At 47.0% G+C, this 20,884-nt stretch overlaps 1 protein-coding gene across 2 annotated transcripts in view; it reads right to left on the reverse strand.

Moving 5' to 3' along the window:
- The window catches only part of LOC120425736 (rootletin), a 42,555-nt gene extending 24,722 nt beyond the window's left edge, over positions 1–17,833 (reverse strand). Inside the window, exon 1 of one of the 2 annotated variants that reach the window (XM_039590340.2) lies at positions 16,981–17,827. In XM_039590340.2, the coding sequence (XP_039446274.1) occupies positions 16,981–17,778 (798 nt within the window). In that variant the 5' untranslated portion in view covers positions 17,779–17,827. Of the gene's footprint in view, positions 1–16,980 lie in introns of both variants that reach the window. The other variant, XM_039590341.2, reaches the window with a different exon arrangement.
- Positions 17,834–20,884: the final 3,051 nt, after the last annotated feature.

Below are 20,884 nucleotides of genomic sequence, written 5' to 3' on the forward strand. Positions count from 1 at the left end.
TTGGCCTTTCATAAATGTCTCCACTCTCAGCACCCTTCTTGGCGAGCAAGTCCGCTTTCTCATTACCCGGAATCGAGCAATGAGCGCGGACCCATACCACCGTGATGCTGAAGGACTGAGCCGCCAGGTTGTTTAAAGTCTTGCGTATTTCCGTGAGGAAAAACGTAGACTCCCTGGTCGGCTTCAGAGTCCGGATAGCCTCAACAGAGCTAAAGCTATCGGTGAAGATGAAGTAGTGGTCAGGTGGCATGGTCTCGATGATTCGCAGTGCGCAGTAAACCGCGGCTAACTCTGCGACGTAAACCGAACTCGGGTCCTTCAGCTTAAAGAACAGCTGATAAGATTCATGATAAACACCGAAGCCCGTACAGCCGTCGAGCTTGGAGCCATCGGTGAAGAATCTGTTGTTTGGAGGAACATGGTTGTACTTTGATGCGAAGATCGACGGTACAACTCCCCGCAGAAGATGGTTTGGGATACCGCGAGTATCGGCTTTCATGGACGTGTCGAAGCCAATCAGGGTGCTGCTGGTTAACGGAGGCGTGCGCTGTACCGTTGTGCTCGGGCTCCACTCCCACGATGACATAAAGTCATAATATAGAAGCATGCGCCGAGACTCAACGTGAAGGTTCAGCAACGTTTCAAAGTTGTCAATTACCAGTTTATTCCTGTAATCACACCGGATCAGGAACCGGTAAGACAGTTCGTAGTAACGAGTTCGCAGAGGCAATACTCCCGCCAAGACCTCGAGGGTCATGTTGTGAGTTGAGTGCATGCATCCCAAGACAATGCGAAGACTTCGGTACTGTATCCGCTGGAGAACCAACAAGCGTGATTTCGCAGCTGATTGGAAGCAGAAACTGCCATATTCCAGCACCGAGAGTATCGTTGTCTTGTACAGTCGAAGCAGGTCAGAAGGATGAGCACCCCACCGGTTGCCAGAGACGCTGCGCAGAAAATTAGTTCTTTGCAGGCACTTTTGCTTCAGGTAGTTGATGTGCTTCCCCCATGTTCCCTTTTGATCGAAGATGGTACCCATGTACATGAAGTGGTCCGACTGCTCGATAGTCTTTCCCGAGAGAGAAAGATTGAGCTGCGGCGGTTCATGCTTCCCCGTAAAAACGACCAGTTCCGTCTTCTCCGGAGAGAATTCAATACCCTTTTCAACTGCCCAATGGGCCAAGTTGTTCAGGGTATCTTGCAAGGGTTCTAGCAGATCGGCTTCCTTCTTGGCAGCGATTGAAACCACTGCGTCATCTGCGTACTGTATAAGGGTGCAGTCTCCGGTCAAGCAATCATCGATATCGCTGACGTAGAAGTTATACATGGATGGGCTAAGGCGTGAGCCTTGTGCCAAACCCATGTAACTTATCCGGGTGATTGCCAGATCACCTTGCACAAAGTGCATGTGTTTTTCTGACAACAGGTTGATGAGGAAGTTGCACATCGTCGGATTGAGACCGCTCCGCCGAAGCTTTACTCCCAACACCTCGATGGAGACTGAATCAAATGCACCCTTGATGTCTAGGAAAACAGAAGCCATTTGCTGTTTTTTACCACGGGCTATGTCGATTCCTGTGGCCAGCAAGGCTAGACAGTCGCTTGTTCCCTTGCCTCTCCGGAAGCCATACTGCGTGTCTGACAGCAAGTGCTCTCGTTCCATCCATGGTTCGAGGCGGTCGAGGATCATCTTCTCCAGCAACTTGCGTAGACACGACAGCAAGCTGATTGGACGATACGAGTTGTGGTCGGACGCCGGCTTACCGGGCTTTTGAATGGCAACCACCCGGACCTGTCGCCATTCGTGTGGAATTACGTTCTGCTCCACCAACGTGTTGAACAGTTTCAACAGACGCTGCTTGGCGACGTCCGGAAGATTCTTCAGCAAGCTGAACTTGATCTTGTCCGGACCAGGAGCAGTGTTGTTGCCCGTCAATAGTGCTATGGAGAGCTCTACCATCGAGAAGGGAGGATTAGAATCGCTCCCATCAACAACGTCGAATGATGGTTGTGTCGGCACCGAGTCCGGGCACACCTTCTTGGCGAAATCCAATATCCACTTGTCCGATTTTTCCACACTCTCGTTCGGAACGGAACCTCTACGCATGGCCCTCGCAACGCGCCACAGAGTGCTCATGGACGTATCTGCTGGTAGTCCTTCAACGAACTCCCGCCAGTACAATCGCTTCTTCCGCTTCAGAGTATTACTGTACCTGCGATCAAGAGCTCTGTACTTTTGGAAGTTCGCTCGGATTCCACACTTGCAGAAGTCCACATAAGCTTCTGACCTGGCCGCCGAGAGATCCGTACACTCCTTGTCCCACCAGGGAAGTGGAGGGCGCGTACGGATGTACGGTCCCGGGACGGGTTTCGTCTGAGCTTGTAACGCACTGTCATAGATCAAATTAGCCAGATACGCATATTCTTCAAGCGGTGCCAACCCTGCTCGCAACTCAACTCCAATGGAGACTGCCTCCGCGTACTGTTTCCAGTCGATATTTCGCGTCAGATCGTAAGGCATCTCCACCGTTGTCGATTGCTGTGGGCCATGGCTAACCAGAATAGCGATCGGCAAATGATCACTGCCACGAGGATCTTGGAGCACGTTCCAGTCACAGAGAACTGCCAGACTGTTGGAACAGAGCGACAAGTCGATGGCACTCGCCTTCGTACCGGACGTGGTTGGCGTTGGTGGTGTTGCAATGCGCGTAACTTGCTTGTCCCTGTTTAGGAGGGTCATCTGGAAGTCGTCGCACAGTTCATGAATCAGATATGCTTGAGGGTCTGTCTTGTGACTTCCCCACTCGGTGCTGTGAAGATTAAAGTCACCCAGAACTAGTCGCGGTGCCTGCAACAGCTCAAGCATACCCCACAACTTTTGTCGAGTTAACGACACCTGTGGGGGAACATAGACGGACACAATGCAAATGTCCAGTCCTCTGATCCTGGCCTGTACTGCGACTGCTTCGATTCCTCCTAGCTTCGGGAGCGTGACCTTTCTAAAAGTGTGGCATTTCCTGACCCCAATCAGTACGCCTCCACCTCTATTTGGTCCTGCCCTGCTCTCTGTGATGATGTTGTACCCCCGGAAAGCTGGCGTCTCATCTCCGATAAGAAACGTTTCGCTCAGCGCAAACACATCACAGTCCCGTTCGAATGCGAATTGTTGAAAATCGTTTAACTTGGGGGTTAAACTTCTACAATTCCATTGTAGAAAGGAGATGCCGTTTTTCGTTTTTGGTGTATTACCCATCAAAGGAAATGAACGACAAGAGGGGCATCGTGCTAGCAAGCTGTTTCCCGATGTGTCTAGCGAGAGGCTCAAACCGCTTTATGATTAAACGCGTCGGTTCACTCACAAAAGAGCACAGCCATTCCACGATAGTGGAAAAAGGAAGGACTCCTTTGAAAACATCGGTGATCGGATTCGGTTGAGGAACCGGTTTCAGGGGGATCTTTGGCAGCTTGGGAACGGGCTTCAGCGGCTTGAGAACGGGCTTCGGTGCCGGCTTCGCAGCGGGCTTACCCGACGGACCGAAAGGAAAATCCTCCTCGAAGTTCAACGAGTCACTTTCCTTACCCTTGCCGCCAGCGGCTTTTTTGGACTTGGAAGCCTTGTTGCGCTTCGGGTTTGGCCCGGAAGAGTCACTTTCCTCGTCTCTCTGGAAGAGGACCTCCACATCGGAATCTTCGTCCCCCGAATCTTCGTCCGCCAAAGGAGCGAAGCGATTGGGGTGGGTCACCTGACTAAGGATTTCCGCGAAGGACTTCTTGGAGCGTTCCCTCAAGGATCGCTTCATCTTGTCCTCGCGCTCCTTGTACTTTGGGCACTGTCGAGTTTTGTGCGGTTCCCCGCCACAAAGCAGGCATTTTTCAGCCTGCTTTTGGCAATCCACGTCCTTGTGGTGGCCGGCGCACTTTGAGCACTTGCTCTTGTTGCTGCAGTAGGTCTTGGTGTGTCCCAACTGCTGGCAGTTTTCGCAGCACATCACTCGCGGAACGTACAATCGAACTGGAAGCCGAAGCTTGTACAGCTCAATGTAGTCCGGCAGAGCTGACCCTGCAAAAGTCACCCGGAACGAGGCAGAAGGAATGAACTTCTTCTGGCCAGCCTCGGTGGTGACGTTGCCCAGTTGCCGGCACTCGAGTACCTCCACAGCTGGAAGTTTAGGGTTCTTGAAGCGTCCCACCGCCCTTGAGAGGTCGACAAGCGACAGACTGTCATCGGTCACCACGCCGTCGATCTCGACTTTGTGGGCCGGAATCCAAACACGGTACTCAATGCTGAACCGCAGATCAGTTACGATCTGATTAGCTTGCACCGCGGAGTTCACGATCACGCGGAGCTTGCTCTTGTTCAGCTTGGTACATTCGACCACCCCAGGATAGTGCTTCTGCAAATCCTTGGTGATCTGTACAAAGTTTAACGGCTTCTGTTTGGGCCGGAAGAAGACCACCCATTCCGTTTGCGATCCCTCTTGATACTGACGAGGACGAGGAATCGGTTTTTGGGAATGAGGATTCAGGGGCGGGGGGGGATTTGGATCCGGATTCGGCACCGGTGTTTTAGGAGGAATTGGATCTGGATTGGGAGGAATTGGATCTGGATTGGGAGGAATCGGGTCTGGATTAAGGGGAGGAATCGGTGGTTGAGGGGGAACCGGATTCGGATCTGATTTAGAACGCTTTCGCTTCGTCCTCTTAGACCCGTCCGAGGATCCCCCTTTACCGCCAGGATCCTTATCCTTCAGGAAGAGGTCCCTGTTGGTGGTGTTTGAAGGAACTCCCAAAACAGAGTCCTCCATTTCCACGTCCTCGTCACCCTCAAGGGTTGAATCGGAGTCGAATTCCTCATGGTCCGACTCGGTCGGATCCATGTTTGCGAAGAAACGCGATAAACTAAACGAAAATGAAAGTGATGAAACTAATCGCAAAAGTAAAAAAGGAGAAAGAAAAAAAAAAACTAACCGAAAAAAAAACTATGAGAAAAAAAAAAAAAAAAAAAAAAAAAAAAAAAAAAAAAAAAAACGCTAACAAAAAACTTGCCTTTCGCACTCACCGCCGAACTGGCCGCACTGGCTGCCGCCCGCAGCGGGATGCGCGGGAAGCTCGTTTTCGCGCGCTTGTTGTTGTTGTTGTTGTTGTGCTGCCTGCTGCCAGCCACGTAAACAACGGGGTTGTCTCCGACCTGGCCTGGCCGAAAACTGGTCCGCCGACCGCAGTCGACTCTCCGGGGCCGATTCCACCGACCAACGACCGTCTCTCGCCTCAGCTGCCTCCGCGGCCGCTGCTGCTCACTCCTCCTGCTGCTGCTGCTCGGATGCAGGAACTCGTTCCTCTTCCGCTGCTGCACCGCCGCCGTGTCCACGACGACCAGATTGTGGCCTCTCTGACCACCGGAACGGGCTTGTCCGCTCGCACACGCCTCGGAATCGCCGTGAAAAACGCGCCAAACACACCGCGAAAAAACACGACTAACCGCTGAGACTTCTGCCGGAGCAATGCGCAAACGAGCTTCCCGCGCATCCCGCTGCGGGCGGCAGCCAGTGCGGCCAGTTCGGCGGTGAGTGCGAAAGGCGAGTTTTTTGTTTGCATTTAGTTTTTTTTTTTTTTTCTCATAGTTTTTTTATTTGGTTAGTTTTTTTTTTTTCTTTTCTCCTTTACTTTTGCGATTAGTTTCATCACTTTCATTTTCGTTTAGTTTATCGCGTTTCTTCGCAAACATGGATCCGACCGAGTCGGACCATGAGGAATTCGACTCCGATTCAACCCTTGAGGGTGACGAGGACGTGGAAATGGAGGACTCTGTTTTGGGAGTTCCTTCAAACACCACCAACAGGGACCTCTTCCTGAAGGATAAGGATCCTGGCGGTAAAGGGGGATCCTCGGACGGGTCTAAGAGGACGAAGCGAAAGCGTTCTAAATCAGATCCGAATCCGGTTCCCCCTCAACCACCGATTCCTCCCTTGACTCCAGACCCGATTCCTCCCTTGACTCCAGAACCGATTCCTCCCAATCCAGATCCAGTTCCTCCAAAAACACCGGTGCCGAATCCGGATCCAAATCCCCCCCCGCCCCTGAATCCTCATTCTCACAAACCGATTCCTCGTCCTCGTCAGTATCAAGAGGGATCGCAAACGGAATGGGTGGTCTTCTTCCGGCCCAAACAGAAGCCGCTAAACTTTGTACAGATCACCAAGGATTTGCAGAAGCACTATCCTGGGGTGGTCGAATGTACCAAGCTGAACAAGAGCAAGCTCCGCGTGATCGTGAACTCCGCGGTGCAAGCTAATCAGATCGTAACTGATCTGCGGTTCTGCATTGAGTACCGTGTTTGGATTCCGGCCCACAAAGTCGAAATCGACGGCGTGGTGACCGATGACAGTCTGTCGCTTGTCGACCTCTCAAGGGCGGTGGGACGCTTCAAGAACCCTAAACTTCCAGCTGTGGAGGTACTCGAGTGCCGGCAACTGGGCAACGTCACCACCGAGGGTGGCCAGAAGAAGTTCATTCCTTCTGCCTCGTTCCGGGTGACTTTTGCCGGGTCAGCTCTTCCGGACTACATTGAGTTGTACAAGCTTCGGCTTCCAGTTCGATTGTACGTTCCGCGAGTGATGAGCTGCGAAAACTGCCAGCAGTTGGGACACACCAAGACCTACTGCAGCAACAAGAGCAAGTGCTCAAAGTGCGCCGGCCCCCACAAGGACGTGGAATGCCAAAAGCAGGCTGAAAAATGCCTGCTTTGTGGCGGGGAACCGCACAAAACTCGGCAGTGCCCAAAGTACAAGGAGCGCGAGGACAAGATGAAGCGATCCTTGAGGGAACGCTCTAAGAAGTCCTTCGCGGAAATCCTTAGTCAGGTGACCCACCCCAATCGCTTCGCTCCTTTGGCGGACGAAGATTCGGGGGACGAAGATTCCGATGTGGAGGTCCTCTTCCAGAGAGACGAGGAAAGTGACTCTTCCGGGCCAAACCCGAAGCGCAACAAGGCTTCCAAGTCCAGAAAAGCCGCTGGCGGCAAGGGTAAGGAAAGTGACTCGTTGAACTTCGAGGAGGATTTTCCTTTCGGTCCGTCGGGTAAGCCCAAGCCCGCTCCGAAGCCGACACCAAAGCCGGCACCGATTCCTCTCAAGCCGCTGAAGCCCGTTCCCAAGCTGCCAAAGATCCCCCTAAATCCGGTTCCTCAACCGAATCCGATTACCGATGCCTTCAAAGGAGTCCTTCCTTTTTCCACAATCGTGGAATGGCTGTGCTCTTTTGTGAGTGAACCGACTCGTTTAATCATAAAGCGGTTTGAGCCTCTCGCTAGACACATCGGGAAACAGCTTGCTACCACGATGCCCCTCTTGTCGTTCATTTCCTTTGATGGGTAATACACCAAAAACGAAAAACGGCATCTCCTTTCTACAATGGAATTGTAGAAGTTTAACCCCCAAGTTAAACGATTTTCAACAATTCGCATTCGAACGGGACTGTGATGTGTTTGCGTTGAGCGAAACGTTTCTTATCGGAGATGAGACGCCAGCTTTCCGGGGGTACAACATCATCACAGAGAGCAGGGCAGGACCAAATAGAGGTGGAGGCGTACTGATTGGGGTCAGGAAATGCCACACTTTTAGAAAGGTCACGCTCCCGAAGCTAGGAGGAATCGAAGCAGTCGCAGTACAGGCCAGGATCAGAGGACTGGACATTTGCATTGTGTCCGTCTACGTTCCCCCACAGGTGTCGTTAACTCGACAAAAGTTGTGGGGTATGCTTGAGCTGTTGCAGGCACCGCGACTGGTTCTGGGTGACTTTAATCTTCACAGCACCGAGTGGGGAAGTCACAAGACAGACCCTCAAGCATATCTGATTCATGAACTGTGCGACGACTTCCAGATGACCCTCCTAAACAGGGACAAGCAAGTTACGCGGATTGCAACTCCACCAACGCCAACCACGTCCGGTACGAAGGCGAGTGCCATCGACTTGTCGCTCTGTTCTAACAGTCTGGCAGTTCTTTGTGACTGGAACGTGCTTCAAGATCCTCGTGGCAGTGATCATTTGCCGATCGCTATTCTGGTTAGCCATGGCCCACAGCAATCGACAACGGTGGAGATGCCTTACGATCTGACGCGAAATATCGACTGGAAACAGTACGCGGAGGCAGTATCCATTGGAGTTGAGTTGCGAGATGGGTTGGCACCGCTTGAAGAATATGCGTATCTGGCTAATTTGATCTATGACAGTGCGTTACAAGCTCAGACAAAACCCGTCCCGGGACCGTACATACGAACGCGCCCTCCACTTCCCTGGTGGGACAAGGAGTGTACGGATCTCTCGGCGGCCAGGTCTGAAGCTTATGTGGACTTCTGCAAGTGTGGAATCCGAGCGAACTTCCAAAAGTATAGAGCTCTTGATCGCAGGTACAGTAATACTCTGAAGCGGAAGAAGCGAATGTACTGGCGGGAGTTCGTTGAAGGACTACCAGCAGATACGTCCATGAGCACTCTGTGGCGCGTTGCGAGGGCCATGCGTAGAGGTTCCGTTCCGAACGAGAGTGTGGAAAAATCGGACAAGTGGATATTGGATTTCGCCAAGAAGGTGTGCCCGGACTCGGTGCCGACACAACCATCATTCGACGTTGTTGATGGGAGCGATGCTAATCCTCCCTTCTCGATGGTAGAGCTCTCCATAGCACTATTGACGGGCAACAATACTGCTCCTGGTTCGGATAAGATCAAGTTCAGCTTGCTGAAGAATCTTCCGGACGTCGCCAAGCAGCGTCTGTTGAAACTGTTCAACACGTTGGTGGAGCAGAACATAATTCCACACGAATGGCGACAGGTCCGGGTGGTTGCCATTCAAAAGCCCGGTAAGCCGGCGTCCGACCACAACTCGTATCGTCCAATCAGCTTGCTGTCGTGTCTACGCAAGTTGCTGGAGAAGATGATCCTCGACCGCCTCGAACCATGGATGGAACGAGAGCACTTGCTGTCTGACACGCAGTATGGCTTCCGGAGAGGCAAGGGAACAAGCGACTGTCTAGCCTTGCTGGCCACAGGGATCGACATAGCCCGTGGTAAGAAACAGCAAATGGCTTCTGTCTTCTTAGACATCAAGGGTGCATTCGATTCAGTCTCCATCGAGGTGTTGGGAGTAAAGCTGCGGCGGAGCGGTCTCAATCCGACGATGTGCAACTTCCTCATCAACCTGTTGTCAGAAAAACACATGCACTTTGTGCAAGGTGATCTGGCAATCACCCGGATAAGTTACATGGGTTTGGCACAAGGCTCACGCCTTAGTCCATCCATGTATAACTTCTACGTCAGCGACATCGATGATTGCTTGACCGGAGACTGCACCCTTATACAGTACGCAGATGACGCAGTGGTTTCAATCGCTGCCAAGAAGGAAGTCGATCTGCTAGAACCCTTGCAAGATACCCTGAACAACTTGGCCCATTGGGCAGTTGGAAAGGGTATTGAATTCTCTCCGGAGAAGACGGAGCTGGTCGTTTTTACGGGGAAGCATGAACCGCCGCAGCTCAATCTTTCTCTGTCGGGAAAGACTATCGAGCAGTCGGACCACTTCATGTACATGGGTACCATCTTTGATCAGAAGGGAACATGGGGGAAGCACATTAACTACCTGAAGCAAAAGTGCCTGCAAAGAACTAATTTTCTGCGCAGCGTCTCTGGCAACCGGTGGGGTGCTCATCCTTCTGACCTGCTTCGACTGTACAAGACAACGATACTCTCGGTGCTGGAATATGGCAGTTTCTGCTTCCAAACAGCTGCGAAATCACGCTTGTTGGTTCTCCAGCGGATACAGTACCGAAGTCTTCGCATTGTCTTGGGATGCATGCACTCAACTCACAACATGACCCTCGAGGTCTTGGCGGGAGTGTTGCCTCTGCGAACTCGTTACTACGAACTGTCTTACCGGTTCCTGATCCGGTGTGATTACAGGAATAAACTGGTAATTGACAATTTTGAAACGTTGCTGAACCTTCACGTTGAGTCTCGGCGCATGCTTTTATATTATGACTTTATGTCATCGTGGGAATGGAGCCCGAGCACAACGGTACAGCGCACGCCTCCGTTAACCAGCAGCACCCTGATTGGCTTCGACACGTCCATGAAAGCCGATACTCGCGGTATCCCAAACCATCTTCTGCGGGGAGTTGTACCGTCGATCTTCGCATCAAAGTACAGCCATGTTCCTCCAAACAACAGATTCTTCACCGATGGCTCCAAGCTCGACGGCTGTACGGGCTTCGGTGTTCATCATGAATCTCATCAGCTGTTCTTTAAGCTGAAGGACCCGAGTTCGGTTTACGTCGCAGAGTTAGCCGCGGTTTACTGCGCACTGCGAATCATCGAGACCATGCCACCTGACCACTACTTCATCTTCACCGATAGCTTTAGCTCTGTTGAGGCTATCCGGTCTCTGAAGCCGACCAGGGAGTCTGCGTTTTTCCTCACGGAAATACGCAAGACTTTAAACAACCTGGCGGCTCAGTCCTTCAGCATCACGGTGGTATGGGTCCGCGCTCATTGCTCGATTCCGGGTAATGAGAAAGCGGACTTGCTCGCCAAGAAGGGTGCTGAGAGTGGAGACATTTTTGAAAGGCCAATCAGCCTACAAGAATGCTACGGTTTTCCGAGGCAGCGTGCGCTTCTGGATTGGCAAAATCAATGGGACGACGACACCAAAGGACGTTGGATGTATTCCATACAACCTAAGGTGCAAAGAAAAGCCTGGTTCAAGGGAATGGACTTGACGCGTGGATTCATCAGAACGATGTCCCGCCTTATGTCGAACCATTACTCGTCCAAGGCTCATCTGTACCGTATCAACATGAGTGATACGAACTTATGCGACTGTGGGCAGGGTTATCAGGACATCGACCATCTCGTATGGGCGTGTCCAGATCACCAGGCTCACAGAATTAAGTTGAAAGTTACCCTCAGGGCCCGAGGAAGACCACCAGAAATTCCGATGCGAGACGCGTTATCTCAACTAGACCTTGATGTTCTCTATCCAATCTATCAGTTCCTCCTAGATTCCAATATATCTATTTAGTTTTTCTTCCAGTTAGTTTTCCTTCAGTTAGTTTTCCTTCAGTTAGTATAACTCGCCTTCACACAAAGCCGTCGTTTCTGGTTGCACCGGAAGCAAAGCAAGAACGCCCCAGCAGCTGGACACCGAGTTGCGGCTGAGGACAAAACGCAAAGGCCAGCAGAGCCAACCAAGACCCCTACACAATCCCCCTTCCCTTCCCACGCCTTGTCTTTAACATCAATCCCTTCCCTACTAACCCCGAGTAGGCCGCGGGTAATCGGCTCCCCTCCCACTAACATTTACACACAAGATCCTCTGTAATTATTAAGCCAAATGTAATTACAAAAGCCGACTCGGTCCTAACCAGGTCCCAGTACCGAAAAGGACCTAATAAAAATAATTTTATGAGAAAAAAAAAAAAAATAATTTATAAATGTTGAACTTTGCACCTTCAATCGACCAGCAGTCTGATAGCATACTGCTATGCACTTTCCAGCCCCAACAGCAACTTGTTGCGTTCGTCCTGTCGAAAATGGAAACATTTTTGACAGCCATAATTTCCCGACTAGTTTGGTTTCCCTCGTGTTTTAAAGTTAAAAACTTGGGCTCCCCTTTTCCAACAAACCGCGAATCACGCGAATCCTTTCAATTCCCATTAGCGATAGCATATTTTAAAACGGCTCCCCACCTAAAAAAAAACCGCGCGGTTAACCGCAAACGATAAGCCAATTTAATCGCCCCTCGGCAACCCATCATCGCCGGTGGAGCAGGCCTACTGCGATGATGTCAGAGAGGGGCGATCCCGCCCTCGCCGATTGGTCCAAGTGTTTACACGTTGGCAACTTTTGCAAACCACGTGGAGCAAATAATAAAGCAATTTTCCACATGCAAGCGAGACCCCCCACCTAAGGTAATCGATTGGGGTTGAGACCGACCCCCCACCAAAACGTCATTTTCACCGAGGGGTGTGAAAATTTTAAAACTCAGTGGAGTGGGGGATTGCATGTTTGCGGAAAAGACAACAACATGTAACGCTTTGGCCGCGGCTAGATATCGGTGTTTAGCGGAATTTGAAAAGCGAAAACTTTTCAGACAAACAACAATCGGCGTCCGCCCCCCTTCCTTCCGGTGCAGATTGGTATCTTCCGGTTCTTGCACTTGCTATCATCGCTTTGACGTTTCGTAGGGCGGGGAAAGGACCGCTGTGGTCTCTTTAGTGTTTGGTGCGCATTGGCTTTTGAAGTTTGGCTTGAATTTGATCGCTTTTATTGAATAATTTTGAGAAGCGTTCTCGTACAACAGCCCCAACATAGTTCTAAAAGGGTCCTGATAACACAGCTTGCTGTGTGGACTTTGACGGACAGTCAGAGCCTGCTGTGATCACGCGCTGTCTAACGTGTGCGCGCACTGCCGTATTGAACTTTGACTATACCGCGAGCGAATAAAATCTACGTGCCGAAGTAGGCGTCGGTTCTACCGGCTTCAAGGATTCTGTCGGGTATCAAAGTTCACCGAATCCGGTTGAAACTGACCGAAAGGGGCTGGGTGATGAGTCTGACTTGTGGACTGTTTCAAATATGCGATTAAGAGCGATTCTATATTGCCACAGCACTTTTCAAAAGCTGATCACGTGAAATGGTTTTAAACGTGATCCAAAGGCTATTTTACAAACATTACTTTTATTGAATAAAGCGCGAAGGCCAATGATTTATAAAGAAGCTATAGGTGCCTAACAATTAAATCTAAAAGTTGACAAACAAAACAGTTTCATCTAAGTAGTTCGAGTACTTTCAGTTGCTAACAAACTTGAATGACCAAAACCAAATGAAGGCCACACGTGGTTTAAGCACCATCCCTACATCAACGTTAAATCTGACTGGTAAAATTAAAAATATGCTGGAAGTGAAAACCCAGAACAAAAAAAAAAGATCAGAAATTAAACTGTAAAAAATCCAACAATCACCCAGATCGATTAAATATTGCCCTCGTTCCCACCCCAAAAAGAAAACAACACAAAAAAGTCCAATAACTCGCACCGAATCCATTTGCGAAAAAGCTTCCGTTTCCAGCGTTGCTGGCTCCATAAATCATTTCCAGGCCCCCCCAGAAATTGTTGTAAACAGTCACATTCGCATGCACCAGCAGCGTCACAAAAGCGCGAGTTCCTAATTTTGGACGTCGTGACACGGAGCAGGGAACTCCGTTGACAACTGATGGTCTCTCTACCATACCTCCCCTTAAACGATCTGTTTTGGTTGATAGTTTCTGTCCCTTCATTGGAGGGCGCACATAAAAACACACACACCCCCTTAAACCTGAAAAAAAGGGACGAGCCCCGGAAATTTAGTAGCTTTCTTCCTTCCGGATTATTAAATTTGTTACGCAAATTATGATCTTTTGGCGGTGGAAAGGGGAGAAAACATTTACACAAAACTTTTATTACATGGAATAGAGACAGTAGGCCACTGAAGTCACTCTGGTATGGGATTAATGACTTTTGCTAAAGTTTTTGACCGTGACTCTGATTTTGTGAAACATTTGCTTCATTACAAAAAAGAAAGCAGTTTTGGACAACCCTGGCAATCCAAATCTTCAAGAAAGACATTTTTGTGTGCTTATTTCGGGGCCTATCATCGAAGTAGGCCCGATCCCATGACATGTGCCCTACGGTCACGCGAGCTCTTTAGTACACATTCACAGAGTAGGCGCATCATACCTACAGGAGGGGGAAAACGTGGGCAAGTTTTATTATTTTTTAGCAACCGCGCTGTAACTAGGGCGCCCGCGAATAGTGATTTATTCAGTCAATGTTTTTGCACCCGCATATTTTGCAGTCAGTGAGTCAGTAAACAGTAATATTTGCCCACACGAGGTCGTAAACATTCGTCCTCGATTCGATTCACGCGTGTGTTTGTTCGATCACGCACCTGCCAAACTATTTATGGCGAACGGGCGTCCATTATGGCAGAATGACAGATCCCGCGAGCGGGCGCAAGCTTCCTTTTTCTAATCACTCCTCCGCCGCATGCTATGATAACGGAACTGCAACGCCGTCTCGACTCAGAGTCCCGTCACGGGTTGTTTGCCTTCCAAAGTCATAATAAATTATTGTGAGCATTTTTTTTGTGTTGCACTTGCCATAATGTTTACAGTTTGCGATTGAATTCAACCAATCCGGCCAGACTGCGGCGAGAGATGACCCACGAAGTGGTCCGGGTTACACATGGAGATTTTTGCACAGCCATCTTTGATTAAAGTTCTGAGACTAAGAAGGAAAATATACTCTGATGGAATAAAATGGCCTACTCTACCTTAAAATCTTAAATGTTTTAAAAATTTCATAACACAAAATAAGGAAGGTCATAAAGGCATCCGTCTGCGCTCAATTCAGAATCACTTTTGTAAACGTGATCGCATAGATTAGAATGCATGTGATCTCTGGATGAACCAGGAAGCATTCGTTGAGAAGATTACAAATCTTAGCTTCAACGTTTACTTTCACTTAAATTCTATTTTAAAACACGTTTCTGTAAATTGAAAGTATTAAATTTAAGTGCTTTGCGAACCTAAAGTTTGGACTTTGGTCAACCTACCGGGCCCGACAAGCAGTCCTAGTCGTTTAAAAAAAAAAAGAATCCGGAAACTTGCAGTTCCACCATTTAATCTGTGTGATTTGCCCAGCTAAGGATGATGAAATACTTTACACTTAGTACCTATAAATGAATAAAATTATGAATACCATTCCACGGTTGATAAAGAATTGAAAGTAAAATTTGTTAAAATTTCATCAGAATTGAAAGAAGGTCACACGAAATTTATACCGCCATCATGATCAAAATACTTGGTAAATTTCTGGAGTTTTTTTTTAAAAGGACCAATAAACCAAATTTTCAGTTTTTGCTTTTTGGGTGTTTTTCAATACCCCTGACTCAAGGCGGTTCTAAAAACACCCAAAAAGCAAAAACTGGAAATTTGGTTTATTGAACCTTTTAAAAAAAACTCCAGATTTGTTCTATAACTTGATAACTCCCGGTCTCGACGGTCCATTCAATATCGGCAACGAGAGAGTCCGCTGTATTACTTCGTGTTGTTTGCTAATCAATTTTAATGCTTTGATAACTCTTTAGGGGAAATATACCCATTTTAAGCCAAATAAGCGGTCGTGTTTGAATGATGCTGGATAATCTGGAGTGTTCCTTGAAATTTACTAAAACCAAGTACACCAACGAGTAGAGCCAGTTTTTGTAAACATTTCTGTTTATTTTCACTTTTACTAATTCCTTTTACAACCATTTAAAAAAAAATATTTCCAAAATGTATTCTAATCAGTCGAGTGCATTGGACAACGCCCATTTTCCTATTTTCAGTTTAGTTCTATTTTCTTCCAGCACCCTTTTGGGTCTGCTTAGTGCTGCCCAAATTGATGATTTTTTTTTCTCGCTCGGTTTTCTTCAGCCTTCGATCGGAATGGGTCGTCAAAATGAAAACGTCAAAAGACTTGGCGCGTTTGTTTTTTTGATGGCGCTTGCTAATTGTTTACATGTTTCTGGATTATTTTTCAAGTGAGTGACTAACTAATGTTCAAAAGAGCGTGTTGCCGGTAGTTGGAAGCAATTTTATATCTTGAGCGATTTGAAAACGATAACGCAAGTGAAAAGATATTGATGGCGACTTACGTTAGGCAGTTAAGCTCTCATCTTGCGTGTGGATGTGTGTGCCACCAAAATGATGAGAAATGGCCTCGCAAAATAGAAATTATGATCAAAAGTGCATAAAATTTGAACTTTTTGGACAGTAAATGGCTTAAATTTGCGTGATTACTCGAGGCGGTACTGTTGTTGGTATGTTTATAACCTAAATAGTATTTTTGGAGCTTTAATCGAGCATCAAACTCTCCTTATGGCACAGATAGGTGTTTGATTAGAAAGGGTATATTTCCCCTATCTTGGAGAAATATGTATATTCCATTCAGATTTAAATGTTCGTCCTATCAGTACTTTAGCCTTGAGTTATAGCTTTATTTAAGGGATTTTGACTGTTTAAAGATATTGTTATGCAAATTGAATAAAACACGAATAAAATATGGACAATATGGAATCATACAAGCTGACTCGTTGGATAGGTCTTTCGATTACGCATCCAACGATAGGTCGCATGATCCTGACATCGTTTCCATCGAGATCCGGCTGAAAAAAGTGTATAAATCAGATCTTCAATTTTTTATGCTAATTTGAAAGGTCTTTCAATTAGGTATCTAACTAACGAGTCACACGATAAACCCGGACATCATTTGTATCTATTTTATTCTATTATCTATTTTTACTTTTGATAGGGTTGTCAGATCTTTTATGTTTTAGGCTCATTTGAAAGGTCTTTCAAATACCTTTCAAAAGATATATGATATATATTTCTTACAAAAAACACCTTTTCTACAACCTTCCGAACCTCAGCCAAACTCGTTTTTTAGCAAAAAAATTAAAGTACTTTACTAAACTTCATTATATTAACTCGGGTCTTATTGGACCCCAAGACGGACCGAATGACGGTCCAAATTGGATCAGCCAGTTCGGAGATAATCGAGTGCATTTTTTTCGGTGCACAGACTCACATCCACATACGCACAGACATTTGTTCAGTATTTGATTCTGAGTCGATAGATGTACGTGAAGGAGGGTCTACGAGCTCGAATTAAGTTTATTTTTCGAGTGATGTTATATCCTTTCCTCAGTAAGGTGAAGAAGGCAAAAAGGAATCTACCATGCGACCTTTCAGCAATAAACCACAAAAATATAGTACTCTGTTCTATTCTGGTATGAAAAAAAAGGGTTACTTCACTCCAAAATTGCAAATATTTGTGAACCAGTTTTGGTAAAGTATCACGAAATATTCCACGATCTAAGAATTTTCAATTCAGGACTCTTCCACCCTACTTACACGTGACATGACGCTGAAGTTGTTGCGAAACTTTTGAAAATTCTCCAACAAATAGATCCGGCACTTGACACAAAACTGCTCAAAATAGTCACTGCCGGCCGAAGCTCGTTTGTAAGTTTCCCGAAGTAATCCTTTTCCCTTGGTTCCACCACCACCACGACTCGATCCGTCCCTTCCCAGCACTAGCCGCACCGTCTCACTGTCACTTCCGGCCCGCCCGTTTCCACTCCAGACGGCCCCCGAACGCGACCCAGCACCAATGGCCGGAAGATCCGCTAGACGACCACCACCGCTAATGGCTTCCGGATCGGAACCGTGATCAGCATCAATCAGCAGGTAATCCAGCAGATGGCTACTATCGACCGCGACCGCTGCCACTATCCGAAGACTGCCCCCAGAGCCAGAACCAGAACCGACGTCCGCACCGGTTGACAAACGACGAGGAACTGCCTGGGTTTGGCCACCGTCGTCGACCCGTTGGAAGTTGTTGCAGAAGATAATTTGTTTATCGTTCACCTTGGTAGCGCAGCAAAGCTCACTTATTTCGATGAACACCACCTTCACTTCGTCACCTTCCGTGCCCCCCGGAAGCCTTCGGGTGGCCGACATGCGCCGTTCCTGGGCGACAAAGTGCCTCAGCAGATCCAGCGACCGGGCGGCCATCGTCAACCGAGGGCACCTCGCGCGAGCATTCGAGCTGGCAACACTGCCGCCGTCGAGGTTTTCGGTGTAATGAACGGCACGGCGGGAACGGGGCCCGAATCCGGCGACCACGTGCTCCCACGAAGGTTCCGCCATTGCGAAGGGGGGTCTTCTTGAAAGTAATTTAAAACTTTCTTCGGGAGCGAAAACAATTTTGAAACTTTTCCCACGGAGGTTTTTTTTTTTTTTTGAGGACACGATCCGGGTCAAAAAGTGTGTCACGTGCCCGGCGGTCGGTCACCAGCCTTAAGGATTCTTGAAAACTTTTGCTGCACCACGATGGAATGTTTGAACTATATTTTTTACGGAACGTAATTTTAAGCGACCGCCTCGAAGGACAACTCGGAACTGCGAGCAGTTCCGGTGAAAGTCCAAGGATTTTGTCCCTCCGACGAGGTGTGAAAAGTTATATTTAGCATAATGCACTATTGTTAGATAGTCGAGCGTGGGCGCCGTAATGATTAATTGAAATAAGATTAGAAATGTTACGGTGGCCGAGGGGTCCATCGAAGGAATTTTGAAAGTTGTGGAAATTTTAAGCTATCCATTTATTTGTCAAGAAATGCCTAAAATTAACAAGTTTGAAAGTTACAAAAAAAGTTAAAATTGTTGCTATTACCATTGCAAGACCCCTCAAACCGAGCGTCCAGGAATTCTGCACTGAAGGTGTAACCTTGGTTTCGATGATGATTCAGCAGATAACATTGACATGTTACATCGTTGCACATGTTTGAAAACAGCCTTCACTAACTAAAATCGATATTTCCAGCGTGTAAAGCAATTTTCGGTAAATTTGCAGAATCCACCTCCACCGCTGAATCCCGGAATGAGCAGAGTCCCCGCTTATCAAGATGCACTGCGAATTTCAACCCAGCTATAGCTGCTTAGTCACTTGCGACGTCATACTTGATACAGTACAGCATAATCATGCTTGTTCCAGTTAAGCCGGTGCGCGACTAAGCGGGTCAGCAACCGCGGCCTGCCGTCGTCATACGGTTAGTGTTGGCCAGCCGGTGGTGGACATTGCCCCCTTCTCGCCGGTTGATCCTTTCCAAGCAGAGAGTCTGGTGTTTATTAGTGGTGTGGAACTCACGTTGCCAATCATAAGTCGAGCAGTCAGCAATGCTGTACCATCATAGGAGGAGGGGAGCGCTTATCAGCGGTTGATTCCGTAAACATGCCGGCATCAGCTATTGTGTTTTTTTAATGGAAGGAACAACAAAATTATGAAAACAAAATGGGATCGTCCGCGAATAATTTATGTTGTTTACACGCTGTCGTTTGTGTTCCGTAAATATAGATTGCAGGTGAAGTTTTTTTTTTAAGAACAAATCTATTTTTGATTGTTATTCGGACCAGATTTGCCCTCTGCGAACTCCTTGGACCAGATATCAATACACTCAACTCCCGGTGGTTGGTCACTTTTTCGTTTGACACTTAGTTTGGACCCCGTTGGTTGGGCAAACTAAAAAGTGACGAACTGTCACTATTTACACGGCGCTCACACACACTATCAAAACAAACGTTCGGTAGTGTGCGTGTATAAGGGGTGTCAAACTAAAAAGTGACCCCGTTCGTTTGACAAAAGTTGATGTAAAACCATCGAGGTTTAAGTGTATTGCTATAAAAGCTTTGAAAACTCTGCTATGTGATAGTTTGACAGATTGACAAATTGACAGATTGACAGGTTGACAGCACCAAACGGAATTGACTCACTTGTCACTTCACTGTTTACACCGCGAAAGCATAATTTGAACAGCGCAGGTACCTTGATGTGGGCGTCCGTAATAGGGAAACGCTCGAACTTTTATAAACTTTTATAAAAACAATTCCGTCACTGATCGATTAATCTTTTTCTAAACAATACTTTTCAAAGTACAACGCGTAAACAATTTTCTGACAGACTTTGGACCATCTTCTACGCTAAATTAGATTAGAAAAAAAAATCATCAAAAGCATGTGTGTTGTTTACTCCATCTTCTCCAAAGCCTACTACCAAACAAAAAGTTCGTTGAAATTTTCTTTTTTTTTGCCAGCAATAATATCGATAGGAGTTCAATATACCCAACGAAAGTTGATGCACGCAATTTGGCAATAAAAGTACCCTCTCTCCAAAGAATATAACAAACGGAAGAAATCATGTGAAACTGCGCATGATTTATTTGTGTAATGCTTTTTCAATTAGGGAATTTTGTGTCGTGATGGAAAAATAAAGATATTTTCGTTCATCCATGTTTTAAAAAAATCATAAAAAGAAAAGAAAAAAAACACTACTTGAAAGAGGGGGGAAATAGCCATAAAATAAACAAACCTGTTCGAAGCTCATAAATAACAAAGTGAATTTGTGTGGGGTGTCCCATATCCATAATGTTCCTGCTCAGTGCACGGTTAGCACACATTTCGATCCCAATCGAGGTCGCGCGGCAGACATCCAAGGAAAGATAGGTCGACGAAAGAATGTTGTTGTTGGCTTTATGCGAACTGAGCACATTTTATGCTGAGGTGTAGTAGTGTAGTACCTTCAGTTTTGGAGGGTAATTTATAGCTTGCGGAAATGGCAGGCACGAACAATTTCTTTGAATGGAAAATGTAATTTGGCAAAAAACTTAAAAAATCAATCCAATGAAAACAATTTATAATGATTTATGTACACTGTACAGTCAAGTCTCTTTAATCCAAAGGAATTTCGGATTGCAGAATTATGCAAAAAAGAAAACAATTTTATTCTTAATTCTAACATCAAATTTTGCTCTATCAATCCCAACATAATTAATTGAAATGATTGCTTGTCACAATACCAAAGCCATCCTAGATTAAATATTCTTGAACACTTTGGGGTCATTTTAGAATTCAACCCCTCCAAAATAAGCCAAGAAACTAATTTTCTTTTTAATTTGATTATCTTGAGTATTTTTTTTAACTTTAAATAAGGTTCATGAATACTGTTCAAAGGATTTTCAAGTGGATTCCACAAGTTTCACCCAGATCATCAAAGAAATACTGAAACATTTTCAATAAAACCAGTTTAGGGAAACAAACTAGACCGCTACTAGTTCCGTGAGCGGATTGATTGCATGGCTTATAATGCTTTACTCGGTATCGATTGCAGTTCTTTCGATTCCGCTGGGTTATTACTATCTGGAGCACCCCCAGGAGGACGCTTCCCGGCAGGCTTGCCACAAATACAGATTTTTCAGCACAG

Source organism: Culex pipiens, chromosome 1 (genome assembly GCF_016801865.2).
Source record: "Culex pipiens pallens isolate TS chromosome 1, TS_CPP_V2, whole genome shotgun sequence".
Lineage (NCBI taxonomy): Eukaryota > Metazoa > Arthropoda > Insecta > Diptera > Culicidae > Culex > Culex pipiens.